We start from the raw sequence: 26,501 nt of genomic DNA, 5'->3' as shown, positions 1-26,501 counted from the left end.
AACGTGTCCTTTCCCATTTGTCTTTATTAACCGGAGCCTCTCGTGCTGCCTGCTCCTGTACGTGCAGCAGGTTCAACACCAGGGCAGCGCGATGGCAGGAGCAGAGCTGGTGTTCCAATGACCTGAGAGCCCTCCTGTTACAGGGACTGCACCCCCGGTTCCCACATGATGCAGAGACCTCCGGTGCCAGCCCTCCACCTGGACTTGCTGAGGGGTGCGGGGCCAGCGGTACACAAACAGTTCCATGTCTTCACCACCGGTACAGCCGAGTTTACCAGTGTCAGCCAGGCACTGAGGAAGCCACGCTAGGGAAGACTACACAGTACACCATCACAGTTACTCTGAACCCAGGTACCGGGAGACAGGGCGGGTGACTGCCCTCACAGTGCACACTCATGGTTACTCTGAACCCAGGTATCGGGGAGCAGAGTGGGGTGGCCACGCTTTTCGTGGTTGATTCTGCTCACTCAAAGGTCTACAGCAGTCTAACCTGTTTAAATAGAGTATACAGGTATAACCCATTGTCGTCAAGTCAGTTCCAACTCAGCGACCTTATAGAACAAAGTAGAACTGCCCCGTAGAGTTTCCAGCGAGGGCTTGCTGGATTCAAACTGCTCATTTTTTGGTTAGCAGCCATAGCTCCTGATTGCTACGCCACGAGGGCTTCCTGTACGGGTATAGGAGACAGAAGACTAACACCAAGGTTATTAGCAGTGTTAAGAGTGTTTGGGGGAATCTCACCCATGCAGGAGGGTGTCAGGGAAAACAAGTACTTAAGGTCCTTGACTGGCTCACAAATCCAGTTCGCACAGTTCTGTCAAGTTTGTTCCTCGGCATCTGCTGGGGTGATTTTCTTTACTTGAGTATAGTGGATCCAGGCTTTGAGCCTGTTGAGTCTGACAGCCATCGGGGTAGCCAAGAGGAATTCAAGGGGGCTGGCCTACTGCTGAAGGGGGTTGGCTTTCACACCTTGAGAAGGACCCAATTACCAGGCTGGAATGGATGGAGGGGCACCTCTGGCTCAGGTGGGTTCCTCAGGTGATGGTATCTGGAGAGAAAAGAGTCATCCAAAGAGACTGCAAGTATTTAGTAACTTGAACGTCACCAACCCCATGGAGGGAGGGAGGGAGGTTGGTCATTATTAAGGCAAGCTACATTGGTTATACTGGGGCTGTCCAATAAAGGGTGCCCGTATAATAGCTCAAATGAACAAAGTTTTAGTTTGCCTCTAGGGCAAACTAACTCTGAAGAGGGCCATAGGCAGTGGCTTTGTCCAGACCCACTTGGTCTCTTGGCACAGCTTTGCTAGGTGTCTCTTCAGGGTCTGGTTAGCACATTCTACCTTAATGCTGGACTGGGGTCTCCAGGCTTTGTGTAGGTTCCAGTTAATGTCCCAGGGGGCTGCCATTGATTGCATCACCAAGGCCACAAAATGGGGCCCATTGTCACTGCCAATAGAGACAGGAAACCCAAATCGAGGGAAGGTTTTGTTCAGGAGGTGCTTAATAATGTCCGTGGCCTTTTCAGTCCTGTAAGGAAAAGCTTCATCCCAGTTAGTAAAGGAGTCGATAAAGACTAGCAATATTTGTAATTCCCAGGAGCTTGTGGCATCTCAGTGAAATCCACCTGCCAGTCATCCCCAGGCATTGCCGTAGTTCCCTAGATCCCTGGGGGCACTTCAGCAGCGTCCCTGGGATTACTTTTCATTGAGATGGGGCAGCTCTTTACCACTGCCAAAATAGTGGTGTAGATCTTTGGTCCAATTAAATCTCTCATCCCAATCATATAGTGGTATCAAAAGCCTATTGCTCTGTCTGGCCCGTTCTAAGGGGCCTGTGTCTTTTCCCTCTAAGGCTCGGTGTAAACGCTTGGCAATAAGTTTGAAATTTGGGATCCAGATGGCAGCAAAAACCAGCCATTCTCGAAAAACCTCAGAGCTGTCTCTGATTGGTAGGGGCTGCCAATCTGCAGATAGCGTCTTTTCAGGTAGGGAGTTCTAGCTCTCCCTGTCTGATTTTAAAACCCACATAAATCACCTCCTTTTGGCTGACCTGAGCTTTTTCTTCCAAGCCCCGATACCATGCATTTCCCAGAAAGTTCAAAACCTCTGTGGTATTCTGGAGGCAATTGTACTCACTGCAGCTGGTGATGAGTAAATCGTTCACACACTGGAGGAGTATACCACTGGTCAGGGTCAGTTGTCTCAATTCCTTAGCTACAGCAAATCCAAAAAGAGTAGGGCTGTTTTTAAACACCTGGAGAAGGGTCTGCCAGCAGAGTTGTTGTTTTTGTCCATTGTCCAGGTCTTCCCCCTCAAAGGTGAAGATTTCCACGCTTTCCTTTTCCCACTCGGATGCAGACGAGTGCATCGTTCAGATCCAGTACCTTGAATCTGGAAAAGAACTGGGCGACAAGGTTGATAGCAGGGTATACGGGTCGGGAACTATAGGGTGGACCATGACAGTTGCCTGGTTGACAGCTTGCAGATCCTGAACAAACCAGTATTCTCCATTTTTCTTCTTCACCAGCAGGATGGAGGTGTTGAACTGTGACTGACATGGTCTGAGAAGTCCATGTTTCAGGTACCGGTGATGATTTTCCCAGTGCCTGTCAGCCCTCTGCCCAGATGGAGTATTGCTTAAGTTGGGGAGGGGGCAGGTGGAGAAACTGCCAGGTAGGACCTTGACCACCACTGGGGAATGTTGCTGGTGTATCCTGGCACCTCGTTGGCCCATACCCATGGGACCACTGCATCCTCGATGTCTGGCCCTACCCAATCGCCAGTAGTGTTCTTCCATGCTATAATTCGTGGATGGCTCAGCGATAAAGGCATCTGCAGTTGCTATCCATTCTCTGGTGGTACCTGCATCTGCATGATCTCTTTATCAAAGAAAATTTGTGCTTGCAGTTTACACAAGTCTCTTACAAGCAAGGGAATTGGACATTCAAGCATGTGAAGAAAAGAATGTGTTAATGACTTCCTTTGTATGGAGCAGGTTAGAGGCTGGAGGAAGGGAGAGTTCTCCCTTTGACCCAAGACTCCCATGACCTACACGGTTTGTTTCATTGAGGCTGTCTGTTTCTGGGGCAGGACAGAGTGGGTTGCTCTGGTATCCACTAGAAATTGTACATGTTCCCTCCCCACCATCATTATAATCAGAGGTTCAGGTGGGGGACTCGCCTCCGGCCCTCCTCAGTCTGAGTCTTTCTTTATCGCCATCATGGGGCACTTGGCAGCCTAGGCTCTTTCTTACCTCTGGGTAGGAATTTAGGGCACTCTTCCAATGTCCTCTCTCTTTGCACCAGGCACGCTGGTCTCAGCTTAATGGAGGTCGGGGCCTATCACCTCCCTCTCTACGCAGGGGCCCTCCTTTCTTGGGCTACTGGGAGATGGGATTTCCCCACAAGGCGGTGGCTAGGAATCTGGCCTGTCTCTTCTGATTGGTGATTTTTCTCTTTTCCTGTTCCCAGTCCTGACTGGAATATACCTGCTAGGTAAGTTCAACAAAACATGAGATCCCCAAATCCACACCTCCCTCAAGTTTCTGCAGTTTTTCTCCATATATCCAGGGCACTCTCCCAGATAAAAATCATATTCATCATGTGTCATGGATTGAATTGTGTCCCCCCAAAATATGTGTCACCTTGGCTAAGTCACGATTCCCTTGTATGACTGTCTACCATTTTACCTTCTGCTGTGATTTCCCTATGTGTTGTAAATCCTATCACTATTATGTAATAAGATGGATTAGTGGCACTTATATTGATGAGGTCTACAGGGTTTTTTTTTTACAGGGTTAGGTAGTGTCTTAAGCCAATCTCTTCTGAGATATAAAAGAGAAACGAGCATAGAGACATGGGAAACTCACACCACCAAGAAAGCAGTGCTTAGAACAGAGTGCATCCTTTGGACCTGAGGTTCCTGTGCTGAGAAGCTCCCAGACCAAGGGAAGGCTGATGACAAGGACCTTCCTCCAGAGCCGACAGAGAGAGAAAGGTTTCCTCTGGGGCTGATGCCCTGAATTCAGACTTCTAGCCTACTGGACTGTGAGAGAATAAACTCTCTTTGTTAAAGCCATCCATTCATGGTATTCTGTTATAGCAGCCTTAGATGGCTAAGACACCACACAAGCATTTTCGAGACTCTCAGGGCCCATACCTGCAAACTGTCTAAAAGCCTCATAAATTCTTCCCAGAAACTTAAAGCGATCTTCAGTTGGTCCTTGTTTGATCTCATATATTTTGCTAAGGTTTTTTTTGTTTTGTTTTAGGCACTCCTTTCTTCGATCCTTCTAAAAGGCACTCCCTATGATAAGAAAGGAGGGTCTGTCCCTTGGCTGTATTCTGATCCCAGCCAGGGTCCCCCACGGGGAAATTCGCTGCTCCCGGTTGATTTACTGCCTGCACTTCGTGGTGCCTGTCAGCTTCAGCCCTAGCCTTTTCTAGGACCATATGCCTTTCTTCTGGGGTCAGGAGCACATCTGGCAGTGCCTGACAATCTGCCCAATTAGGGTTATGACTCCAGAAGATGGAGACAAAAAGATCCTGTATTCTCTTAGGGTCTTCCTGATACCTGGAGCAATGATTTTTCCAGTTATAAAGATCACTTGTTGAGAAAGGTTGGTGGACCCAGACCATGCCGGTGTCTCCTGCTGGAACTTGTCAGAGGGGGTGCATGCCCCTGGGCTTGGCTGTGATATGGCTGTCCTGAGAATTGGTCACTTTTGTGTTACTTTTTTCTCCCTAGTCACAGAATTGGGATGCCCAAAGGCTGTTCTGCCCTACATATGGGGTGGCGAGCCCAACACCAGGGTGGAAGGGCTTGGGTGGGGGTGGATATAGGGACTGAGAGGGTTTAGAGGTGGGACTCCTAGCCGGTGCAGCCACTTCTCCCAGAATGGAAGCATAAGGGGGCAGCAAAGTGGCAGGCAAGGGCAACAAGGATTCTTGGGGTCAGAGGGGAGGACTGGTGGTCGCAATCTGCTGCCCCCTCCCTGGACTAAAATTTCACATTTCTTCTGCAATCCCTTGTCCTGATACAGAGTCATAACAGCTTCCACATAATACTTTTTACATCATTTACCCTCGTGAGTACAGAAAATGTCGAGGTGGAGGATAGTATTATAATTTAGAGACCCATTTGCTAGCCACTTTTCCCCATCTGCCAATTCATATTGAGGCTGTGTGGTGTTACAAAATAAAATCATCTTTTTCATAGGATCTGACGCAAAATATTCCTAGTTCTTAAGGATACAGCCTAGCAGGCTGCATCCTGGGATCTCTTAAACGTTCCCCATTCTCCAAACACACACACTTACACACTCACACAACCTAACTCAGTGCACCAACCTAATAACAGATACCTAGAGCCTTTTATGCCCTCAACAGTCAATTCCTCCTGCTTCTTGGGACTTTTCTAAGGCCTTATCTAGGAATTACCCTGTTATTTAGCAAATAACCCCAGATACCAAGAGCCTTTAATGCCCTCAACAGTCAATTTCTTCTGCTTGTGGGGATCTTCTAAGGCACTACCTAGGTACTTACCAAATAACTCAGGTGCATTTCGTGTCTCCCACAGAATCACCGTTTGGTCCGAGGCAGATGGGCTTCCAGGGCTGCTCCAAGGTCTCTGGGAGAAATCTCCTGGTGGCGCCAGTCAGGGCTGATCTATTGTCCAATTCACCACTGAAACTGAGCAGATGACTCCTGGCTGGCTCACCAGAAATGTTGCCAGATGGAAACCCTAGGTTCTGCCCAACATGACTCGTCTCAGCCAATAAACGAGAGACCGAGGAGGGAAAATGGAAAGGCACCTTTATTTTGTTGTACAAGGAAAAGAAACAGTCAGGGCTGCTGCCTTCAAGACTGCTCAGCAAGGGTGAGAAGGAAGGTTACTTTTAAGGGGTTTACAGGTAGGAAGTTCATACAAGTTATAGCAGCAACCTTTCTTAATCATACTACACAGGCACGATGGGTTACTTGTATCCAGAAAACTCTACCCAGAGGCGGGGAATTTACTGTGCATGAGGTCTAAAAAGTTATCTTGAATGTCAACATGGTGCTTAAACCAGTTTCTGCCAATTTCCTCTAGTTTGGGGCAGCAGTTATGGAGAGGGAAACAGAATTTTAATGTAAAGCTACAGGGCATACTTATCAAAGGAGCCAGGATTTTAATGTATGGGTACACGGCGTGCCAAACAAACTGCTTGAGACAGTGGAATTTTCCACACCCTGGGGACCTCTGTCTTATTGGAAGCCTGCAGAGGGCACAGGGAGGAACATTGGATATTGAAGACACCACACCCCAGTTAGCCCAGGTAAGGAGGGTGGAGACCAGGTGAGAGAGACCTGCAGAATTTGACCTTTGTCCTGTGGGAATCTGGGGACCACTAGGGCCAGATAAGATAGGACTGAGCTGGAACATGAGCCTGGGAGCACCTAGAAGCCCTGTTTAGAAGGGAGGGGAGAAGGCCAGCTCGGCCATCTGGTCTGGAGGCTGCATCTGGACAGGACTTCATGGAGCTGTGAACAGTTGAAAATGCCCTTTGCCAGTCATCCCAGCTCCCACGGCCCTGTCTGTGGGACCAGGCCTCAGGCCCTGAGCAGATTGTGGGGTCAGAAATGTTGGGGGCAAAATCTCCTCTTTGTCGGGGGGGCTTCCACTTCCCACATGTCCACAGGGGTCTGGTGCTGTGTCAGGGCACTCCGTCCTCACAGTTGAGCCCTCACACCTCCCCTATGAGAATTTTCAAAGCTTAGAGGGGGCAGCCTGCAGTCACCCACTGGGAGAAGTGGAGCCAAGATGAGGGCACCAGCCTGGACTCTCCACCTGTGGTGGGGGCCGTGGCTCTTACTCTTCCTGGTTTATGCTGTGTTTATAAAATATTGTTGTTGTCAGGTGCCGTCAAGTAGGTTCTGATTCATAGCGACCCTATGTTCCCCCATCTATGTTTGTTTACTTCTGTACCTAAGCTGCTCTTTTTAAATCTCAAAAGCAATTGACCTAACACACACTCTATACTGATATGGCCTTATTAACATAACAAAGAAAATCCTATTCCAAGATGGGATTATATCTACCTGTATGTGTTGTTGTTAAAAAAAAAAAGTGTTGTTGTTAGGGACCGTCAATTTGGTTCCAATTCATAGTGACCCTATGTACATCAGAACAAAACACGACCCGGTCCTGTGCTACCCTCACAATTGTTGTTATGCTTGGGCCCATTACTGCAGCCAGTTGAGGTTCTTCCTCTATTTCACTGACCCTCTACTTTACCAGGAATAATGTCCTTCTCCAGGGACTGATTCCTCCTGATAACATGGCCAAAGTATGTGAGCCATAGATTCACCATCCTTGCTTCTAAGCAGCATTCTGGTTGTACTTCCTCCAAGACAGATTTGTTTGTTCTTCTGGCAGTCCATGGTATATTTAATATTATTCGCCAACACCACAATTTAAAGGCATCAATTCTTCAGTCTTCCTTATTCATCATCCAGCTTTCGCATGCATATGAGGTGATTGAAAACACCATGACTTGGGTCAGGTGCACCTTAATCTTCAAGGTGACATCTTCACTTTTCAACACTTTAAAGAAGTCATTTGCAGCTGATTTACCCAATGCAATGCATCTTTTGATTTCTTGACTGCTGCTTCCATGGGTATTGATTCTTGATCAATCAATCCATGGGGATTGACTGACAACCTCAGTCTTTTCTCCATTTATCATAATGTTGCTCCTTTGTCCAGTTGTGAGGATTTTTGTTTTCTTTATGTTGAGGCGTAATCCATACTGAAGGCTGTAGTCTTTGATCTTCATCAGTAACTGCTTCAAGTCCTCTTCATTTTCAGCAAGAAAGGTTGTTAATGAGTCTTCCTACAATCTTGATGCCCCCTTCTTCTTCATATACTCCAGCTTCTGGGATTATTTGCTCAGTATACAAATGGAATAAGTATGGTGAAAGTATACACCCGCGACACACACCTTTCTTGATTTTAAAGAACACATCCCCTTGCTCTGTTTGAACTACTGCCTCTTGATCTACGTACAGGTTCCTCATGAGCACAAATAGGCTCTCTGGAATTCCCATTCTTCACAATGTTATCCATAATTTGTTATCCTCCACACAGTTGAATGTCTTTGCATAGTCAATCAAACATAGTAAACATCTTTTTAGTTTTCTCTGCTTTCAACTGGGATGTATCTGACGTCAGCAATGATATCCCTGGTTCCATGTCCTCTCTGAAGGCGGCTTGAACTTCTGGCAGTTCCCTGTCGATGTACTGCTGTAGACACTTGTGAATGGTCTTTAGCAAAATTTTACTTCTATTTGATATTAATGATACTGTTCGATAATTTCTGCATTCTGTTGGATTACCTTTCTTTGGAATGGGCATAAATATGGATCTCTTCCTGTTGGTTGACCCAGCCATCTTCTAAATTTCTTGGCATAGATGAGTGAGCACTTCCAGCACTGCACGCATTTGTTGAAACATCTCATTTGGTATTCTGTCAATTCCTGGAGCCTATTTTTCACCAATGCCTTCAGTGCAGCTTGGACCTCTTCCTTCAGTACCATTGGTTACTGATCACATGTTACTTTGTGAAATGTTTAAATGTCATCCAATTCTTTTTGGTATAGTGACTCTGTATATTCCTTCCATCTTCTTTTGATGCTTCCTGTGTCATTTAGTGTTTTCCCTGTGGAAAACTTCAATATTGCAACTCAAGTCTTGAATTTTTTTCTTCAGTCCTTTCAGTGTGAGAAATGCTCAGTGTGTTCTTCCCTTTTGGTTTCCTATCTCCAGCTCTTTGCACATGTCATTATAATACTTTACTTTGTCTTCTCCAGCTGCCCTTTGAAATCTTCTATTCAGTTCTTTTACTTCATCATTTCTTCCTTTCACTTTAGCTACTCAAGGCTCAAGAGCAAGTTTCAATGTCTCTTCTGACATCTGTTTTTGTATTTTCTTTCTTTCCTGTCTTTTTAATGACCTCTTGACTTCTTCATGTATGATGTCCTTGATGTCATTCCACAACTTGTTTGGTCTTCAATCATTAGTGTTCAATGCATCAAATCCATTCTTGAGATGGTCTCCAAATTCAGGTGAGATATACTCAAGTTTGTGCTTTGGCTCTCATGGACATTTTAATTTTCTTCAGCTTCAACTTGAACTTGCATACGAGCAATTGATGATCTGTTCCATAGTCGGCCCCTGGCCTTGTTCTGACTGATGATATGGAGCTTTTCCATTGTCTCTTTCCACGGATATAGTTCATTTTATTCCTGTGTAGTTCCATCCAGCGAGGCCCATGTGTATAATCACCATATATGTTGTTGAAAAAAGATATTTACAATGAAGAAGTTGGTCTTGCAAAATTCTGTCATGCAATCTCTGGCATAATTCCCTTCACCAAGGCCATATTTTCCAACCACCGATCGTTCTTTGTTTCCAACTTTTACATTTCAATTACCAGCAATTATCAATGCATCCTGATTGCGTGTCCAATGAATTTCTGACTGCAGAAGTTGGTAAAAATCTTCAATTTCTTCATCTTTGGCATTAATGGTTGGTGCATAAATTTGAATAACAGTTGTATTAACTCGCTCCCTTGTAGGTGTATGGATATTATTGTATCACTGACTGCACTGTACTTCAGCAGGATAGATCTTGAAATGTTCTTTTTGACAATGAATGCAATGCCATTCCTCTTCAATTTGTCATTCCCAGCATAGTAGATCATATGATTGTCACATTCAGAATGGCCAATACCAGTCCATTTCAGCTCGTTAATTTCTTGGATATTGATGTTTATGTGTTCCATTCCATTTTTCATGATTCCCAATTTCCCTAGATTCATACTTCATACATTCCAGTTTCTGATTATTAATGGATGCTTGCAGCTGTTTCTTCTAATTTTGAGTCCTGCCACATCACCAAATGAAGGTCCTAAAAGCTTGACTCCATCCACAGCATTAAGGTTGACTACTTTGAAGAGGCAGCTCTTTTCCGGTTGTATTTTGAGTGCCTTCCAGCCTGAGGAGCTCATCTTCTGTCACTATATCAGAAAATGTTCCACTGCTATTTATAAGGTTTTCACTTGTCTTTCTTTCTTTTTTTTTTTTCAGAAGTAGATCGCCATTCCTTCTTCTTCGTCTGTCTTAGCCTGGAAGTTCTGCTGAAACCTATCCATCATAGGTGACCCTGCTGGTATTTGAAATACCGGTGGTATACCTCCCATCATCACAGCAACATGCAAGCCCCCACAGTATGGCAAACTGATGGACAAGTGGTAGTATAAATCATTAGGGAATTGCAAATTAAAACAATAATAATATACCACTTTACATATATTACAATGGCTAAAATCCAAAACTGACAACACCAAGTGCTGATGAGGCTGTGGAGCAACAGGAACTCTCATTCATGGCTGGTGGGAATGAAAAGTTGTGCAGCCACTTTGCAAGACAGCGTAGTACTTTCTTACAAAGCTAAATACAAGCTCATCATTCAATTCAACAATTGTGCTCCTAGGTATTTACACAAATGAGATAAATATGTATGTCCACACAAAAGCCTTCACACAAATATTTATAGTAGCTGTATTCATAATTGCCCAAAACTGGAAACAACCAGAATGTTCTTTAACAGGTAAGTGGATAAACAAACTGCTGCACACTCCTCATTGCCACTCACACCCTCCGTGCTCAGAAAACTTTGTTGGATGAATAACCAAAACCAAACCCGTTGCTGTTAAGCCGATCCTGACACATAACCACCCTACAGGACAGAGTAGAACTGCCCCCAGAAGGTTTCCAAGGCTGTAATCTTTACGGCAGCAGAATGCCACATCTTTCTCCTACAGAGTGGTTGGTGGGTTCAAACCACCAACTTTTCAGTTAGCAGCCTGGTGCATAACCACTGTGCCACCAGGGCTCTTGCTGGATGAATACAAACCAAAAAAACCACACCCGTTGCTGTTGAGTTGATTCTGACTCATACCGACCGTATAGGACAGAGTAGAACTGCCCCATAGGATTTCCAAGGATTGGCTGGTGGACTCGACCTTTTGGTTAGCAACTGCTCTCTTAATGCCTGAGGGCTGCTGATTTAACTAGATTTTCAAAGACAAATAACCTTTCTGAGGTGAAGTTTGTTCTTATTTGGCACATTCATGAATGGTACAGTCCTTTGCATCTTTCGTGGGCTTTCCAAAGGATTTAAATGAATTTCGTAGTTTTTTAATATTACATCCATTATTCATTTCTCCAAGCACCCATCGATATTCTTCATGTTGGATTTTTTCTTTTTTTTGCAAAGTTCTGATAATAGGATCCTTACAATGTTCACATTTAATTTTTTCCTCCTAATATTGCTGCCTTTTTATGACTTTCCACTTCTCTCTGAAATCCCTCATGTCCTTTGACACTGTGGGCCCTGAGTAATTCTGACAGCATCCAGGTAAAGACAATGGTGCTTTGTTTTTTTTTTTTAAAAAAAAGGACGTCTCTGTCTGAAATGAATCATTCACCACTCCTTCAATTATCTCTAGCTCTAAAAGCTTCTTGGTTGCTAGGAAACCTCCCCTGAAAGGCTGGGGCGCTTTTGTTAAAGTTGTTCATCAAGAGGTTGGACTTCTACAGGGTAACTTTGGAAAGTGGTCTCGGTGAAAGGAGACAAAAGAAGACTCAGGTTCCCTGGTCTTCCTTTCCAGAAGTATAAAATCAATTGACCAAACATTGGTCTTAGCGTTCCTCCAACTAGCCAGATTCGTGGCTTTTTCTGCAAACAGCCAGAAAATCTCTTCTTTCCTGTTTACTTTGACGGAATGAACTGTCTTCACAGGATAGCAGGATCCTGGGGAGCTTCAGACCCCCATGCCTGAGCTTTGCCCCTGAGATTCCCTCGGCCTGGGCACCGGGAGCTTCAGCGGCTCCCCGGGAGAGTCCAACATGCACCTGAGGCTGGAACCACCCTCCAGGAAAGGGGCCAGGAGCAGAGCTGTCTCTGCTGTGACCCTGCAGGTGGAGGTGGGCGAGTCCAGGGGGGAGCCCTGGGGCCCAGAGCAGAGGACTGAGCAGTTTCCCGTGGAGTCTCTGACAGAGCAGACGCTGTGGTAGGGCTTTGTGCACGATCCCACGCTTATTCTCAGAAAAACCTCGTGAGGGCTACACTATTGTCCCAGGTTTATAAACAGGAAATTGGGGCTTAGAGGCGTGCAGGGGCTGAAGAGCCCTGGGGCAGCCAGCCCCCAAGAGCTTCCCTGGGTAGCCCCTTCCCCACTGTGCCGGGGTGGTCAATGTGACCAGGAGACGTGGCAGCCTGAGGACGTGTCTGTCACTTTGGAAGGGAGTTCATGGAAAACCAGCTCTGGGCTCCAACCGCTCTCTCCATCTCTCTCAGAGATTAGTCCCTCAGGGCTGGGGCTGGTTGTAAGCCGCCACACGGAGAAGCCATCTGGTGACAGAGGACCTGAGGCCCCTTCTCACACTCCTGGCCCATCTATTTATATAGGCAAGTGTGCCTTTCTGTGCCTCCTGGGAGAAGTCCTCTCACTTCTCCCAGGAGATACCCCTCTTTCTGATTCCCTGCTTGGTGGGGGTCAGGCGAGGGGCCTGAGGACTACCCACACTTCCTACCACCACCATTGACGTGAGGCTCTGGACTGGCGGATCAGGCCCAACCTCATTTCCTGTGTATACAGTGCACTGAACATCTGTGGACTGTATACAGTGAGGATCAATTAAGGAAATGCAGGAACCACCCCCATGCTCCAACTCCCACAGGGAGAGCCTTGGGGGTGCGTCATCAAACCTGGAGGAATGTCTAGTATAAGGCCAGGCAGCTGCCCCTTCCAGTCAAACGTGGCAGAACTTACCACCCACCACTTTCCGTAATGTCTAGTAAACAATCCAACAGGCACGAACAGAAACCACAAACCCCAGGTCAGACAGCTCCAGGACCTTGGCCGCATGTGGCTCACATTTCAGAGACCCAGGTCCAGTCGCCTCACCTCTGCTGTGTGGCCCCGAGAGGGACCCCTGACCTCTCTGAACCTCAAGGTCTTCATCTCTAGAACAGCAGAATAACGCACATTTGTGGGGTCTTTTGGGTCAGCAGGTCTCCACCGGTCACTACTGTTGAAGTCCTCATGGGCGGTGGGCCTGGGTATGTCCCCTAACTGTCCTGTGCTTTAGTCAGCTCCTCTGTGAAGCTGTTTCTCAGGTTGTTATGAGAGTTGGTGAGAAGTAAAGTACCCATCATACCTTCATTCATTCATTCATGATTCATTCATTCACTCATCTATTCAATCGTTCACTCACTCAATGGTTTTGAAGTCCCCGGTGCTGGGCACTGCAGGCCCTCCTCCCTGTTCTATGTTGTGTTGTTGTTAGGTGCCGTTGAGACGGTTTTGACTCATAGTGATCCTATGTACAACTGAATGAAACACAGCCCAGTCCTGTGTCATCCTCACAATCGTTGTTATGCTTGAGCCCATTGTTGCAGCCAGCGTGTCAGTCCATCTCATTGAGGGTCTTTCTCTCTTTTGCTGACCTGTCCGATGAAAGTAGGTAAGTAGAGGCCTCAGCAAGTGCCAAGGACCATCAGTCGTCAGCAAACCACATCTGAGAATTGAGGCAAAGGCCAGTGTCTCCCCCTCCACGGAGCCACCTGCAGGCCATCCCCATGTCCCCGAGTCCCTCTCACACAGCCCGCCCACCCACCAAGGGCCATTGGTGAATCTATGTTCTTTCTTTTTAATTGCAGCGTTGGTGTCTTTTAAAGACTAAACAACAGCAGCGTTCCCTGCCCAGTGCTCTCACTCCCAACTCATCCTTCATCCTGTTAGCTTTTTCTGCTCATCACTCCGTGTTCTGAACGACACGTTCACGGGCTGTTCCTGACTTTCCAGTTTTAAATCTCTCCCCCGGCACCGCGGAAGACAAACGTTAGCTCTCAGGCTGCCCTCCCCCACTGCCCCCTCCTATCCAGGATGAGCGTCCCTACGTCTCTGCTAAATCAATATTCATAGTTTAGACTTTTATGTTACGTAAAAAGTAGTCACAGCTGAGCTGGTAGGACACTGTGATTATATTTTCTTTCTCTAGTAAAACTTCTTGTTTACCCTGGGATTAGTAATTATCTAGTTTTTTGTTTGCCTAGTATTAAAAAAAATTTTCTATATTGATCACTAATTCATTTTCTAAAAGTACAAAACTCTTCTCGATACCTTAAAACAATCAGGTAAGCTCTCAATTTTTTTCCCTCATAGAGATATCATTCTGGAACTTTCCATCTTCCAGCTTCCATCTGGACACTCGCGGGCCCCCACAGCTGCCATCCTGGGGCTCCCGGCATGCCCATTGCCTCTCTCCTGTGTCAGGTGTCCTGTTCCCTGGGTTCCACGTGTACTTGCTGGGAACAGGTTGGGTTACTGTCCAGGTCCAGTGGTTTATACAGAACGCAAGTTTCTTTCTCTCTCGAGTAAACAACAGAGCAGGTGCTCTGGGGCCAGTATGCTGGCTCAGCCCAGGTCTCTCCTGTCTTGTTGCTCCATATCTCCGGACTCACCTCTTCTATCTTGAAATCGATGGCGGCTACTCCAGCATCCACCACTGCGAATTCAGTGTAGCCAGTGCTGAGAGAGGAAGCGTGGCTCTTCCTTCCCAGAGCAGAACTTGAGCTGAGCGCTTCACTCCCACCGCTTCCCACGGGCCGTGGGAAATAAAACCACACGTTCTGTTTTACGAAAGCAGGTATTTACCCATGACACTAAAGGTCATCTTATTAAATGTTAGAAACCTACCTGCTATATAATCATAAATATATATATTCATAATTTTTAATGCCTATGGCTATACCTTGAAATATAACTAACTTTTAGAAGCACCTTGTCTCATTTCGAGGAGCCCTGGTGGCACAGTGGTTAAGCACTCAGCTGTGAGCTGAAAGGTCTGTGGTTCAAACACACCAGCCGCTCTGCAGGAGAAAGATGTGGTAGTCTGTTTCCGTAAAGATTACAGCCTTGGAAACACTATGAGGCAGTTCTACTCTGTCTCGTAGGGTTGCTATGAGTTGCAATCAACTTGATGACAACAAGTTTGGTTTTTTTTTTGTTTTTTTTTTTTGTCTTGTTTCACATAATTGTATTTAGGTGATCAGGCTAACTGAAACACCTGAAACTTATTCTTTCTGAAAACAATCAAAGATTAATGAACATGTCCTGTTTCCAAGACTCCAGAGGTCTGGTAACCATGGCTCGCTGATCTTGTAATTGTGTTTAGTAAGGTTCCATTTAAGCTTTGATAATGTTTGAGCACGTACTGCTGTCTTATAAGATTTATATATTCTGCCATGATCATCAAACAATCAAAAAATTTTGTTCAAAGTTCCTGATGAAATTATGTGTAAGTATACTGAAATAATTGAATTAATTAATAATTCAATTAATACTGAAATAATTGAATTAATTGAAGCACTCATTTACTTGTTAATGATGCGCTGCCCAGCTTTAAAGTTGTCTTATAAACCTGCATAGCAGTCTGTTAATGGTGTTCTGAGTTGTTTATTTTCGACAGCCAGAAACTAGTTGGCCACACCTGGCTGCAGGGGAGGCGGGACATGCTGACTCCCGTGGACGCCCAAGTGCCTGGATAACAACACCTCGATGCTATGTGAACAGGGCCTTCAGCGATCAGGGGACAACTGAGAGCCCTTGCCTCAGAGCATTTTTCTTTCTTTCCTGGTTTACTCCTTCCTTTTTTTTTTCATGGTGCACATCCTCAAGTAGCTTTCTGAGAAAGGACAAAGGGATGGGAGAAATTTTTTAAGTTTCCCTCCCTGAATCCAGATTTTGGGAAGTCCCCCCATGCTGATTCTGGACTTGGCCACTTGTCTTATTAGTTTCTGGTGTACGAGTTTCTTGCAGCTGCCATGACAAACTTTGCAGCTTAAACAACACACATTTATGCTGTCCCTGCTCTGGGGGTCAGGCTTCCAACATGGGTCTCAATGAGCTAAAGTCAAGGTGTCTGCTGGGCTGGTTCCTTCTGGAGGCTGCAAGGGAGAGCCGATGTCTTTGCCTTTCCCAGCTTCTACAGGTTGCCCACATTCCTTGGCTCATTGCCCCTCCTCTCTTCAGAGCCAGCAATGGCAGGTTGAGTCTCATGTCTCATCTCTCTGATCCTTTTCTGTCACTTCTCTCTCTCTGACCACAGTTAAGAGGTTCTCTGCTCTTAAGGACCCTTGTGATCACAGTTGGCCCACCTGGATAATCCAGGACCAGCTCCCTTAATTGCACCTACAAAGTCCCTTCTGCATGTGAGGGGCCATGCACACAGGCCCCCGGGGGAGGACGGGACATCTCTGGGGCTGTCACTCTGCCAGCCACACTGCTTTGAGCTGGTGCACAGTGGGGTAGTGGAGCTGGGCATGGAGGGATGACGCCAGGATGCTGTCTGTGTGCTCTGAGAATCCTCTGAGCCTGGTGCTCCAACCACTTGAACCCCAGCTCCATCACTCACTACCTTTATGAACTTGGGTGGGTCACTTAATCTCCTCATCTGTGAGATGGGTATAACACTGGCACTCCCCACCCCTGTAGTAGGAATAACATGCAGCATCAGTGAGGTGATACATGTAAAACCCTTCGCACGTTGTCCATGTGTTCAAGAACACATTTCTGTTCTCTCTTTGGTCATCTCAACAATGCTGAGCACTGTCCTGCCCTCTGCACATGTGGTTCAGAGAGGTCAGCCACTTGTCCAAAGCCACACAGTCAGGACAGCTTCCCCTTCCTTTCTGCACGGTCCTGGGGGCTCTGAGGTGGTTGTGGACTTTGCCAAGGAAGGCCCTGCCAGACCCACCAAACAGCACAGGGGAACACGTGGTGGGGGCGGGTGTCATCTCAGCCACCACGGCAAGCAAGGTGGGCCTCTTTGGGTCTGAGCTAGCCCAGACACCTGTGGTCTCTGTCTTCCCAGGCCCTCATTGTTGGGGATACCAAGGCCACATGTGAGTAGGGGAAGCACAGTATTAGGAGTCAGCCAGCCCTAGCCCAAAACCCAGTCCCAACACCTGTTGACTGTGTGATCTTCTAATCTTTGAGCCTCAGTTTCCTCATCTGCACCATGTTCTTAAGGTGGGTCTGAGGGTCAACGAGAGTTGGTGTGTGGGTGTGCTTGGAATCATGGGCTGCCACACACCTGCTTTAAAAAAACAAACAAAAACTATCGTTTGCTGGGTGTTTATGTGCCAGGCACTATGCTTTATGTCATTATCTAATCTAACCCTTTCAAGTCCCAATTATATTCTGCCTTGAGTTTTTTATTGATACCATGTGTTTTCATTAATGGAAGCATTCTGAACCATTGAGTGTTGTTGAGTTTTTGGCAGGTAGTCTGGGTAATTTTTTCTTGCCCCCTGCCCCCTCCCACAAGCCTATCCTTAGAGTTCAATGGGACATACAATATCCCACTAATTCTACCCCTGGAGTCCCCTGGGATGTAAATGTCTCTAAAAATTTTTTCAAAATTTCTGTTTTTCCTACCAAAAATGCACACACCTCATACAATACACTGTAGAAATAGTAATTTGCAGCACAAGCCTGTTTCTTCAGTTTCAAACAGTCACAAAGACCCCCACCTTGTGGCAGCATGCACAGTCAGCTGAAAGGCAGCTTCCCAAAGAAACTGAGAGGCAGAAAATGTTGGTGGGCAACCGTATATCCCAATCACACAAGAATAAGTTTTAATCCTCCCCCCGCAACAGAATTTATGAGGTTGTTGTGTGCTGTCAAGTTGATTTCAACTCATGGCAGCCCCATGTGATACGGCAGAACTGCCCCGTAGGCTTTCTTAGGCTACGATCTTTAGAGGAGAAGATTGCCAGGTCTTTTCTCCCAAGGCCACTGGTGGGTTCAAACCACTGACCTTTCAGTTAGCAGCCAAGAGCTTAACCATTGCACCACCAGGACTCCCATTTATGAGGTAGGCCCTATTATTAACTCCATTTCCTCAGTGATGAAACCAGAGCTTAGAAAGGTTGGATGTTTTTGCCTCAGGAGCAGCAACGCTTCAGTGTGAACCTGGCTCCCCCTTTGACACCCTGTGCTTACTCACCTGCCACGTTGCTCCTCATGGGACTCACCCCCCTGGGGAGACCTCATTAAAAACAAACAGCCTTCCAAGCCTAATTTTAGATGTAACATTTGTTATTTTATTGGAAAAAGCTGGTATTAACATATTTATAATTTTATTCAACAGTTGGATAATTTGTGAGACACCAAAAAAATAAAAATAGAATGCAACCATGAGTTACAGAGTCCAAAATGCTCAGATCTGTCTATTAGACCAGCATGAATCCTACACCACTGAGAGCTCAGTCATCAGAGAATACTACAACAAAAAGCCCAACAACTTCACAATGACTATGCAAACGCCTGGACAGGCAAGAAGACTAGAAAGTTTAAACACAGAAAGGATGCAAAGTTTGTGACTATCGGGCTGGCCCTTCTGGTTCAGTCCTCCCCCCTGCCCCCAGCGTCTTTTCTTGACACACATTTGGCTTTGGACATCATTACTTTCCAGGGATCCAAAGACTTTTTTTTTTCTAAGAAGGTCTTTTCTTTCCTTCTTTCCCTCTTTCCTTCTTTTCTTCCCTCCCTCTTTCTTTCTTTCTCTTTCTTTCCTTTCCTTCCTTCTTTTTGTTTTTCTTTGTTAACCAAAACTTAAAACAGAAGTAAGGAACCAGGAATTGTATTAAGACCTTTTTTTTTTTTTTTTTTAACACACTATAAATCTGGACTTTGAAGATGGTAAATGCTAAATACACGATCTGACAGTAGCCTCCAGCTGGAGACGCCAGTCTCCTCGGCTGCATGTGAGCCACACAGGGGTGGATCATGCCAAATACCCAAGTAGTTGTGTAAGGCCCTCAAAGCTGGATTTTGGCTTCAACAAGTTTCTGTACAATTTAGCACATTCTTGAACCTCTTTACAAGAGAAAAGAAGTACCCCACTCTTTGATTGTTAGATTTCATTAGAGTCAATATGTACATACAATACTGTCCAGGTCACCTGGGTTTTGAGTGATGTGTAAACAAACACTTTTCATTCATGTTAAGAAAAACCAGTGGACCCATTTCATTGTGTGGTTATATGGCCAGAAGTGAGAGCACGCGCTTTTGTGCTTTTACACACAGAAGTATACAGTTGTCCACTGAGAGAATCTCTGCTGGGTCTCTTTCCTGGGTTGTGTTGCATCTTGTAGAAAAGGTTGGATTGTGCAGACCTCTGTCTGCACCTGCTTTCTGCATCCAACGTGAAGCCACGCGGTTGTGCCGTGAGTCCGTGGCTGAGGACAGTGGTGAGCGGGAGCTGGTGGGTTTGAAGGGAACAGGGGGCGCCACAGGGGCGGATTATCCAATAGGCAAGGTAAGCACGGGCTTATTTGTGCTTACTAACCTGTAGTGAACAGTGTGGTGAAACCCATGTAAAATTGTTCGCTACAGATTAGTAAATAAGCACAAATAAGCCCGTGCTTACCTTGCTTACTGGGTCCTCTGCCTCTATCAGGGATTGTAAATTTGAAAAGAGACTTTGATTCTGTAAGAAGGTGCTGTGGGGTTCGGAGAGAGGCAGATGCCAGCCATACCTAGAAGTGGAATCTTTGATTTGGTGAAAAAATGTGAAATTGTTCACTACAGATGATCTGGTAAGTAAAGTAAGCACCGTGCTTACCTTGCCTGTTGGATAATCCGCCCCTGGGGAGCCAGAGTGGAAACGCTGCTGTCACGAGGCAGCGCTCCCAAACGAAGCTGCCCCTGAGACTCTGGGTCCTTAAGAAAAATGTATTCTAAAATGGTCCTAACATGCAATTTTCTTCTGGAGGCAGTTCGGTTCATCTGAAAAAGGAGCTATGGATGTGGATGCAGGGTGAGGTGAGCCGTTATCGAGGGCTGGCTCCTGAAGTTCCCAAACAGAGCAGGGAGCCACCGGGGGTCTCTGCCATCTTCCAGTCCCTGTCAGGGTTCTTCTGGGACCCTCACCATCATCACACCTCCTCAATCCAGTTGTTCCCTTCCAGGCCTTTCCAGAACCTTCCAGGCTAAAAGCTGCTTTCATGGGCACCACCAACATGGTATATTGGGGAGAGCCCTGGGTGAAGACCTGGGTGGATTCCTGGCTCCAGTCTTGGTAGGTTTTCAGCCTTTTGGAGCCTCAGGTATAAATCACTCACCTTTGACCCCTGGCACACAGCACAGGGCCGGGCACTCAGTGAGCACAGGTGTTTACGAAGGACATGAGAGAGACCCCCCCCAGGGCCATTCTGGGGAGCCGGGTGCCCAATGAATGGGGAGGAATTACAGAGCAGGTCCTAGCGATGAAACCCACGAGCCTGGAGGGCCGCCCACAGGGCTGGTGCAGGACAGACGCCGGCTGAATTACAGACACAACAGGCACGAAAACCGGCAGACCCGCGTCCCCACCTCTTGGAAACGGGGATGGACGTGGGGCATGTGAAGACACGAGAAGAACCTAACAAAGAGGCTTGCGTCTGCAAACGGCCTGAGTTCACGTTTCACTGGGCGCGATCCTCCGGACACCCACAGACTCTTGCGGCTGGTTCCGGGGACCTTCTGCATCCCGGCTCCCCGCCCTGGGGCCAGCGGTGCAGGGAGGAGCAGCTCCCTCAGCCCTGGAGGGAAAAGCTAGGAATGGGTGCCGACCCAGGCAGCAGGTGTGAGGACCTGAACTCCACAACCCGGCCAAGAGCCACCTGGCCCCCGAGGCCGTGGCCCGTTCACTTTCCTTCTTCGGGCAGACAGGACGGCGGCTCCGGCCAGGGAGCCGGGAGGGAGAGGCCACCTACTGCATCTCGGAGTTGACCTTGTCCTGGAAGATGTACAGGTTGTTGGTGGCGGCGATGGCGATGATGTTCTCGGCCGGGTGCCACGCGGTGTGCAGGATCTTCTTGGTGAAGTCCAGGCTGTCCACGCTGATGTCGTCGCGCCGCCGCTTGCCGCCCGCGCACACCCTCCGCGGCTTGAGCACCGCGCGCGGCTTGCTGCTCTCCCGGGAGGCCTCCAGCGTCACGTCGCGCTTGGTGTTGCGGTCGAACATGCGGAAGAAGTTGTTGTAGGCGCCCGTCATGATGACGCTGGCGGGAAAGGCACGGTTAGCCGGCCTGGAGGAGCCCCCCGGGGGGCTGCCGGGGCCACAGGGCGGGCTGGGCTGCTGGAGGGGGCAGGTGAGGGCCCAGCGCCGGCTCAGGTGGGGCCCCCGACCCCCCATCAGCCCACCCGGGGGCTGGTCACTGTCACCCCTCGTGGCCGCGTGGGGCAAAGGCGGGCAGAGTCGCAGTGGGGGGGGACACCCCAAACCAGCACACACCGTGAGGACCCCGGGACATAAACACACCGTAGGAACACCCAGCACACACGCACCGTGGGGACCCCCTAAGCACATGCACACACACCTTGGGGACCCCCCCAGCACACACACTGTGGGGACTCCCTGGCACACATACTGTGGGATCTTGGAATCACCCCTTCCTCTCCTGGGTCTAATGGTCCCCCTGAGGCCCTGGGAGGCCCTCACGTGTCACAAGTATCTGGGGAGCCTGGGAGTGCAGGCCTGGAGAGGCTTCCCTGGCCCGGTGTGTCTGCCCTGTGCTCCAGCCAGCCTCTGTCCTCTCCCCACGGCCAGATGAGCCCAGGGCATCGGACGGCAGGGGCGCCATGCTGGAAAGTTGAGGGGCACCATTCTGCTCAGCTTTGGAGCTCAGAAGCCAAAGCTCCAAGTTTCAGTAATGAGGCTTCTACATTTCAGAAGCTCAGTCCCTGCAGACGGGAGCCCAGAGGTTTGTGTTTGGGAGGAGTGCACAGACGGACAGCGTTTGAGGCCTCCAGGCTGAGGAAGACGTCCCGGTCGTGGGGGGATGAGAGTCACAGCTGTGGGCTCTGCACTACAGCCCAGATGGGCGTCCTGTCCTCCCGTCCCTCCTGGGCCCCTGGCTGCAGGGCAGGAACCGCATCAGGCTGGGGGCCCAGGGAGTCCCAGTGGGGCATGTGAGGGCGCCTGGGCGCAGGGATCCCAGACTGACCCCAAAGCTGTGACGTGCCCCCCAGGGAGCCTGAAGTGGACTTCGACCCTGGAGGAGGGCCTGTTTCAGGGCACAAATGGGTGGGCAGGTGATGGCGACCACCCCAGGGAGGCCCAGGAGACCCCTCACCTGACAACCTGGGGAGAGGCATGTGTCCAGAGGCTCTGGACTGACTAAATGTGTTTCCACAGCCCCCCAGGGGAAGGGGCTCCAGTGGACGTCAGGTTCAGTTACAGAATCGGGACAAACTTTCGCTTCCTGCACCTTGAACTTGAGGCCTTAAGGCTGGGGCCTGCTGCAAGAGAGGGGGCTTGTTCGAGTACCCCTGCATGAGCTCCACCCCAGTGAGGCTGTGGGGGCAGAAGTCCCCTGCACAAGGTGGCAGGGTCCGCGGGTGAGCTTACCTGTCGCTCCCATTCCAGGCACACTCGAACTTGTCGAAGATGCAGTCGTTCTCGTACAGGGAGCAGAGCTTGCTGCGAAGGTAGTCGTGGACCTGGCGGAGGGCGCTGAGTGACGGGGTGTCCACAGCACCCTGCCTGGCCCGCTCCTGAAGCCCCCCACCCCGGCATGAGACTGTCCAGAGCTATGGCCTGAGAGGATCAGCAGCAGGGAACAGCCTAGTCCAGTCCTGGCTCCGTCCCCAGCCACGTGACCTCGAACCGCCAGCACCTCTGGGCTCTGCCCCCTGGGGGAGGGGGGAATGAGGGCCCAGCAGGGGCTCAGGGACTAAACACAGTGACTGCTGAGCAGCCCTGCCCTTTGAGGGTGACCATCAACATGACAGTAACGGTAAGGGGGCCTCTCTATGGGGGAGGCAGCGGGCTCAGAGAGGGCAGCAACTGGTCCAAGGTTACAGCCCACCAGTGGCAGAGCAGGGACTGCCGCCAGGGTCACCTGACACCACAGGAGAGACCACACACCCTGGCTACATCCACATATTACAGCCTGTACACAAGCTCCATCCTGGGGGGCCTGGCCAGGACCGCACAGTCCAGGGGGCAGGGACTTACCCTCTCAGGCAGGGGATGGGGCAGCAATCGGGGTACACAGAGCCTGGTCTCAGCCCCCGCCACCTGCTCTGCCACTGGCTTGCTGTGAGACCCGGGGGGTTCCCTGACTGGTGTGCACTGGGGTCCATCTGGAGAAGGACCCCCCCATGGAGGGTGTGTCGGGATTACAGGAAAAACCGTAGCACTGCATGGATTTGTCCCCACTGTCCTTCCACTCCTCGTGGGCAATGACAGGGCCCAGACCAGGGGCATGTGTGGGCGGGGGCCTGGGGGTGGGGGAGAGGAGGTCAGCAGCCTCAGGGAGGCCGAGCTGGTCACACCTCCAAGTGAAGGAAAGGCATGTTCTAGTTCATTTGTTTCCGAAGCTTCTACCTTTTTCTGCCTGGAAACCTCCTATTCACCAGGAGGCCCCTCCCTCAGGCAGCCCCCCGGGACTGCCTGGGGGAGCCTTCTCCGCCCTCTCTCAGTCACCTCTACCTGGTATTTCCATCCCAGGCTTCCCCCAACCCCTTCCCCCTCTTCAGGTCATGGCTGGATGCCTCCTCCATGTCGGGGACCCCCATGACTGCCCGCCCAGGAATCTCCTGGCCGCAGGCCCCTCTGCAGTCACTGTGTGGTCCCTGGTTGTCTTCAACCCTCCTTAGATTTGTAGCCAGCCTCAGTGACTGCCTGTTGGTAGCCTCAGCTCCCTTCTCCTCCCCCTACACTCACTCCTTCAGGGACCCCTGCGTGTCTCCTGGATCCCCCACCCCTGGGTCCCTGACCCTCACCCATGGTTTCCCTGGCCCCCCACCCCCCACCTGGGTCTCCAATTCCCAGATTCCCTTGTCCCCTCACCTGTGGGTTCCCTGGCCTTCCCACCACTGGGTCTCCTGGCCCCCACCTCCCAGGTTTCCTGACCCCTCACCCCTGGATCACCTGACCCCCACCCCTGGGTCCCCTGAGCTCCACCCCTGGCTCCCCTAGCCCCCCACCTCCCAGGTTTCCTGGCTTCCCACTCCTGGCCCCCTAGCCCTCACCCCCCCAGGTTTCCTGGCCCCCCACCCCTGGGTCTCCTGGCCCCTACCTCCCAGGTTTCCTGGCTTCCCACCCCTGGCCCCCTAGCCCTCACCCCCCCAGGTTTCCTGGCCCCCCACCCCTGGGTCTCCTGGCCCCTACCTCCCAGGTTTCCTGGCCCCCCACCCCTGGATCTCCTGGCCCCCACCCCTGGGCCCCCTGACCCCCATCCCCTAGGTTTCCTGACCCCTCACCCCTGGATCTCCTGGCCCCCCACCCTCCAGGTTTCCTAGCCCCCACGCCCGGGTCCCCTGGCCCCCACCCCCCAGGTTTTCTGGCCCCTCACCTCTGGGTCTCCTGGCCCCCACCCCCCAGGTTTCCTGGCCCCCTACCCCTGGGTCTCCTGGCCCTCACCCCTGGGGCCCTGGTTCCCACCCCCCAGGTTTCCTGGCCCCCCACCCCTGCATCTCCTGACCCCCACCCCTGGGCTTTTGCCCCCACTCCCCAGGTTTCCTGACCCCTCACCCCAGGATCTCCTGGCCCCCCTCCCCTAGGTTCCCTGACCTCCACCCCTGGGTCCCCTAGCCCCCCACCTCCCAGGTTTCCTGGCCTCCCACCCCTGGATCTCTGGCCCCCGCCCCTGGGTCCCCCTGGCCCCCACCCCCCCAGTTTCCTGGCCCCCAACCCTCAGGTTTCCTGGCCTCCCAGCCCTAGATCTCCTGGCCCCTAGCCCTGGGTCCCTGGGCCCCACTCCTGGGTCCCCTGGCCCCCACCCCCCAGGTTTCCTGGCCCCCAGTCAAATGATATTGACAGTCACTGTGTTTGTATCTCCTGGGGCCCTTAAGGGTGAGGCCACATGTCCTCCCCTCTGAGCCCAGGGTCCAGCCCTGTGCCGGGCAGTGTGTGACTACAGGGGCAGGGTCCAGGGCGTGAGCCTCATCTCTGGCCATGGAGCAGGTTTCCAGGAGCTCATGGGTAACTCCTGTCTGCACTGCTGTGTCCTCAGTCATTGCGGCCTTACTCATGCACCGGTCCAGACATGCTGTTCTCTCTCCGCCATCTGGTGGCAGGGTAATGAGGATCTTGGGTTCCAGCCAAGGTCACCGTGTCCTTTAATTCACTCTCCTTCAAATAAAATGGGGTGGGAGAGCACCAGCCCAACTCCCAGGACAGATGGGAGGCTTAGACATGGCTCAGTCTGGTGCAAGCTGAGGGCCGGCTCATTCAAACCTGTCCCCACCCCCTTCTCTTTTGTCCTCCTCAACTGCAGAGGACAGAAAGCAAATTACTAGTTTTCCCATGGTGGCAGGTCATGGACCCACTCTAGCCAAAGAGTTGTAAGAAGTCTTCTAAGGAGGATCCTAGGAATTGCCCTTGCTATCCTGATAAAATGTGCAATAGACTCAGCTGGTGTAGCTTTTCTTGTTTCCTCCTACTTCCTGCCTGGAATGTAGGTGCAGTGTCTGGAGGTATGGCAGCCATTTTGAGACCCTGAGGCATCACATGTGGAGGTGGAAAACCAACACCTAGATGATGGGGGGCTGGATCCCAGAAGGAGCCTGGGACATTGAGGAGGTCATGGAGCTACTTGCCACTCCTGAACCACCCTCCTCCAGGCCTCTTGTCAGGGGAGAAGAACAGCCCCTATTTGTTAAGTACCTCGAGTCAACCGAGCACAATCCTGCTACACGTATGTCCTGGCACATAATAAGTAACCAAAAAAATGTTAGCTGCTGTCTGATTTTACGTAATTGTTATTATTTTAGAATCAATAGGTCAGCCAGCCCAGAAGCCAAGCACCCTGACTTTGGGTCATCCCCCAGAGCAGTTATTCTTTCACTTTTTCGGGATCGTGAGTGCTCAGAAAATCCCTGAGAGCTACAGCCCCTCTCCCTACAGAGCACGGCCCGATGTATCAAGGGTCCATGGCCCTCGCTGACCACAGGCCCGTGGAAGGCTGAGGGGCCTAAATGAGTTGGCGATGGTCACTTCCTAGAGGCCTGAGCAGAGATTGCTGCATCCTTGCTTCCATCTCGGGCCTCTGCCGTTTCCAGGGGCCAGAGGAGGCCAAAATAATCTGGTGCTCACAGTTTAGTGCCAGGAGGTACTCCTCCATGGTCCACTCAGGTCTGGGGTGAGGAGCGGGGGAAGCCGCAGGGCAAGGAGACCCCGCCAGCGTCGTGCAGACACTTGACCTCCAGGATTCCACATGAACATGTGTCCCTGGTCAGATCAGGGCACTCTGCCCTCCAAGCTCTGTGCCCCTTCCCCATGGGGCCCTTCTGCCTCCCAGGACATGCCCCATCCCAGACCATGGCAGGGAGCTCAGGGAGGCATGGAGCTCTGAGCTCAGGTTCCTAACTCTGACCCTGCCCTGCACTCCTAAC

General features: G+C 50.1%; 1 protein-coding gene across 2 annotated transcripts in view; it reads right to left on the bottom strand.

Moving 5' to 3' along the window:
• Positions 1-18,246: 18,246 nt before the first annotated feature.
• Positions 18,247-26,501, bottom strand: part of PPP2R2C (protein phosphatase 2 regulatory subunit Bgamma) — a 116,520-nt gene continuing 108,265 nt past the window's right edge. For both annotated transcript variants that reach the window (XM_049886800.1, XM_049886801.1), the window contains exons 8-9: positions 22,510-22,601; positions 18,247-21,160 (exon numbers count right to left, since the gene is read on the bottom strand). In XM_049886800.1, coding sequence (XP_049742757.1) covers positions 20,869-21,160; positions 22,510-22,601 — 384 coding nt within the window. In that variant the 3' untranslated portion in view covers positions 18,247-20,868. The remainder of the gene's footprint in view (positions 21,161-22,509; positions 22,602-26,501) is intronic.

The sequence above is a fragment of the Elephas maximus genome, chromosome 5, assembly GCF_024166365.1.
Source record: "Elephas maximus indicus isolate mEleMax1 chromosome 5, mEleMax1 primary haplotype, whole genome shotgun sequence".
Classification (NCBI taxonomy): Eukaryota; Metazoa; Chordata; class Mammalia; order Proboscidea; family Elephantidae; genus Elephas; species Elephas maximus.
Note: the sequence above shows the minus strand (reverse complement) of the source record. Positions and strands in the feature narration are given on the sequence as shown.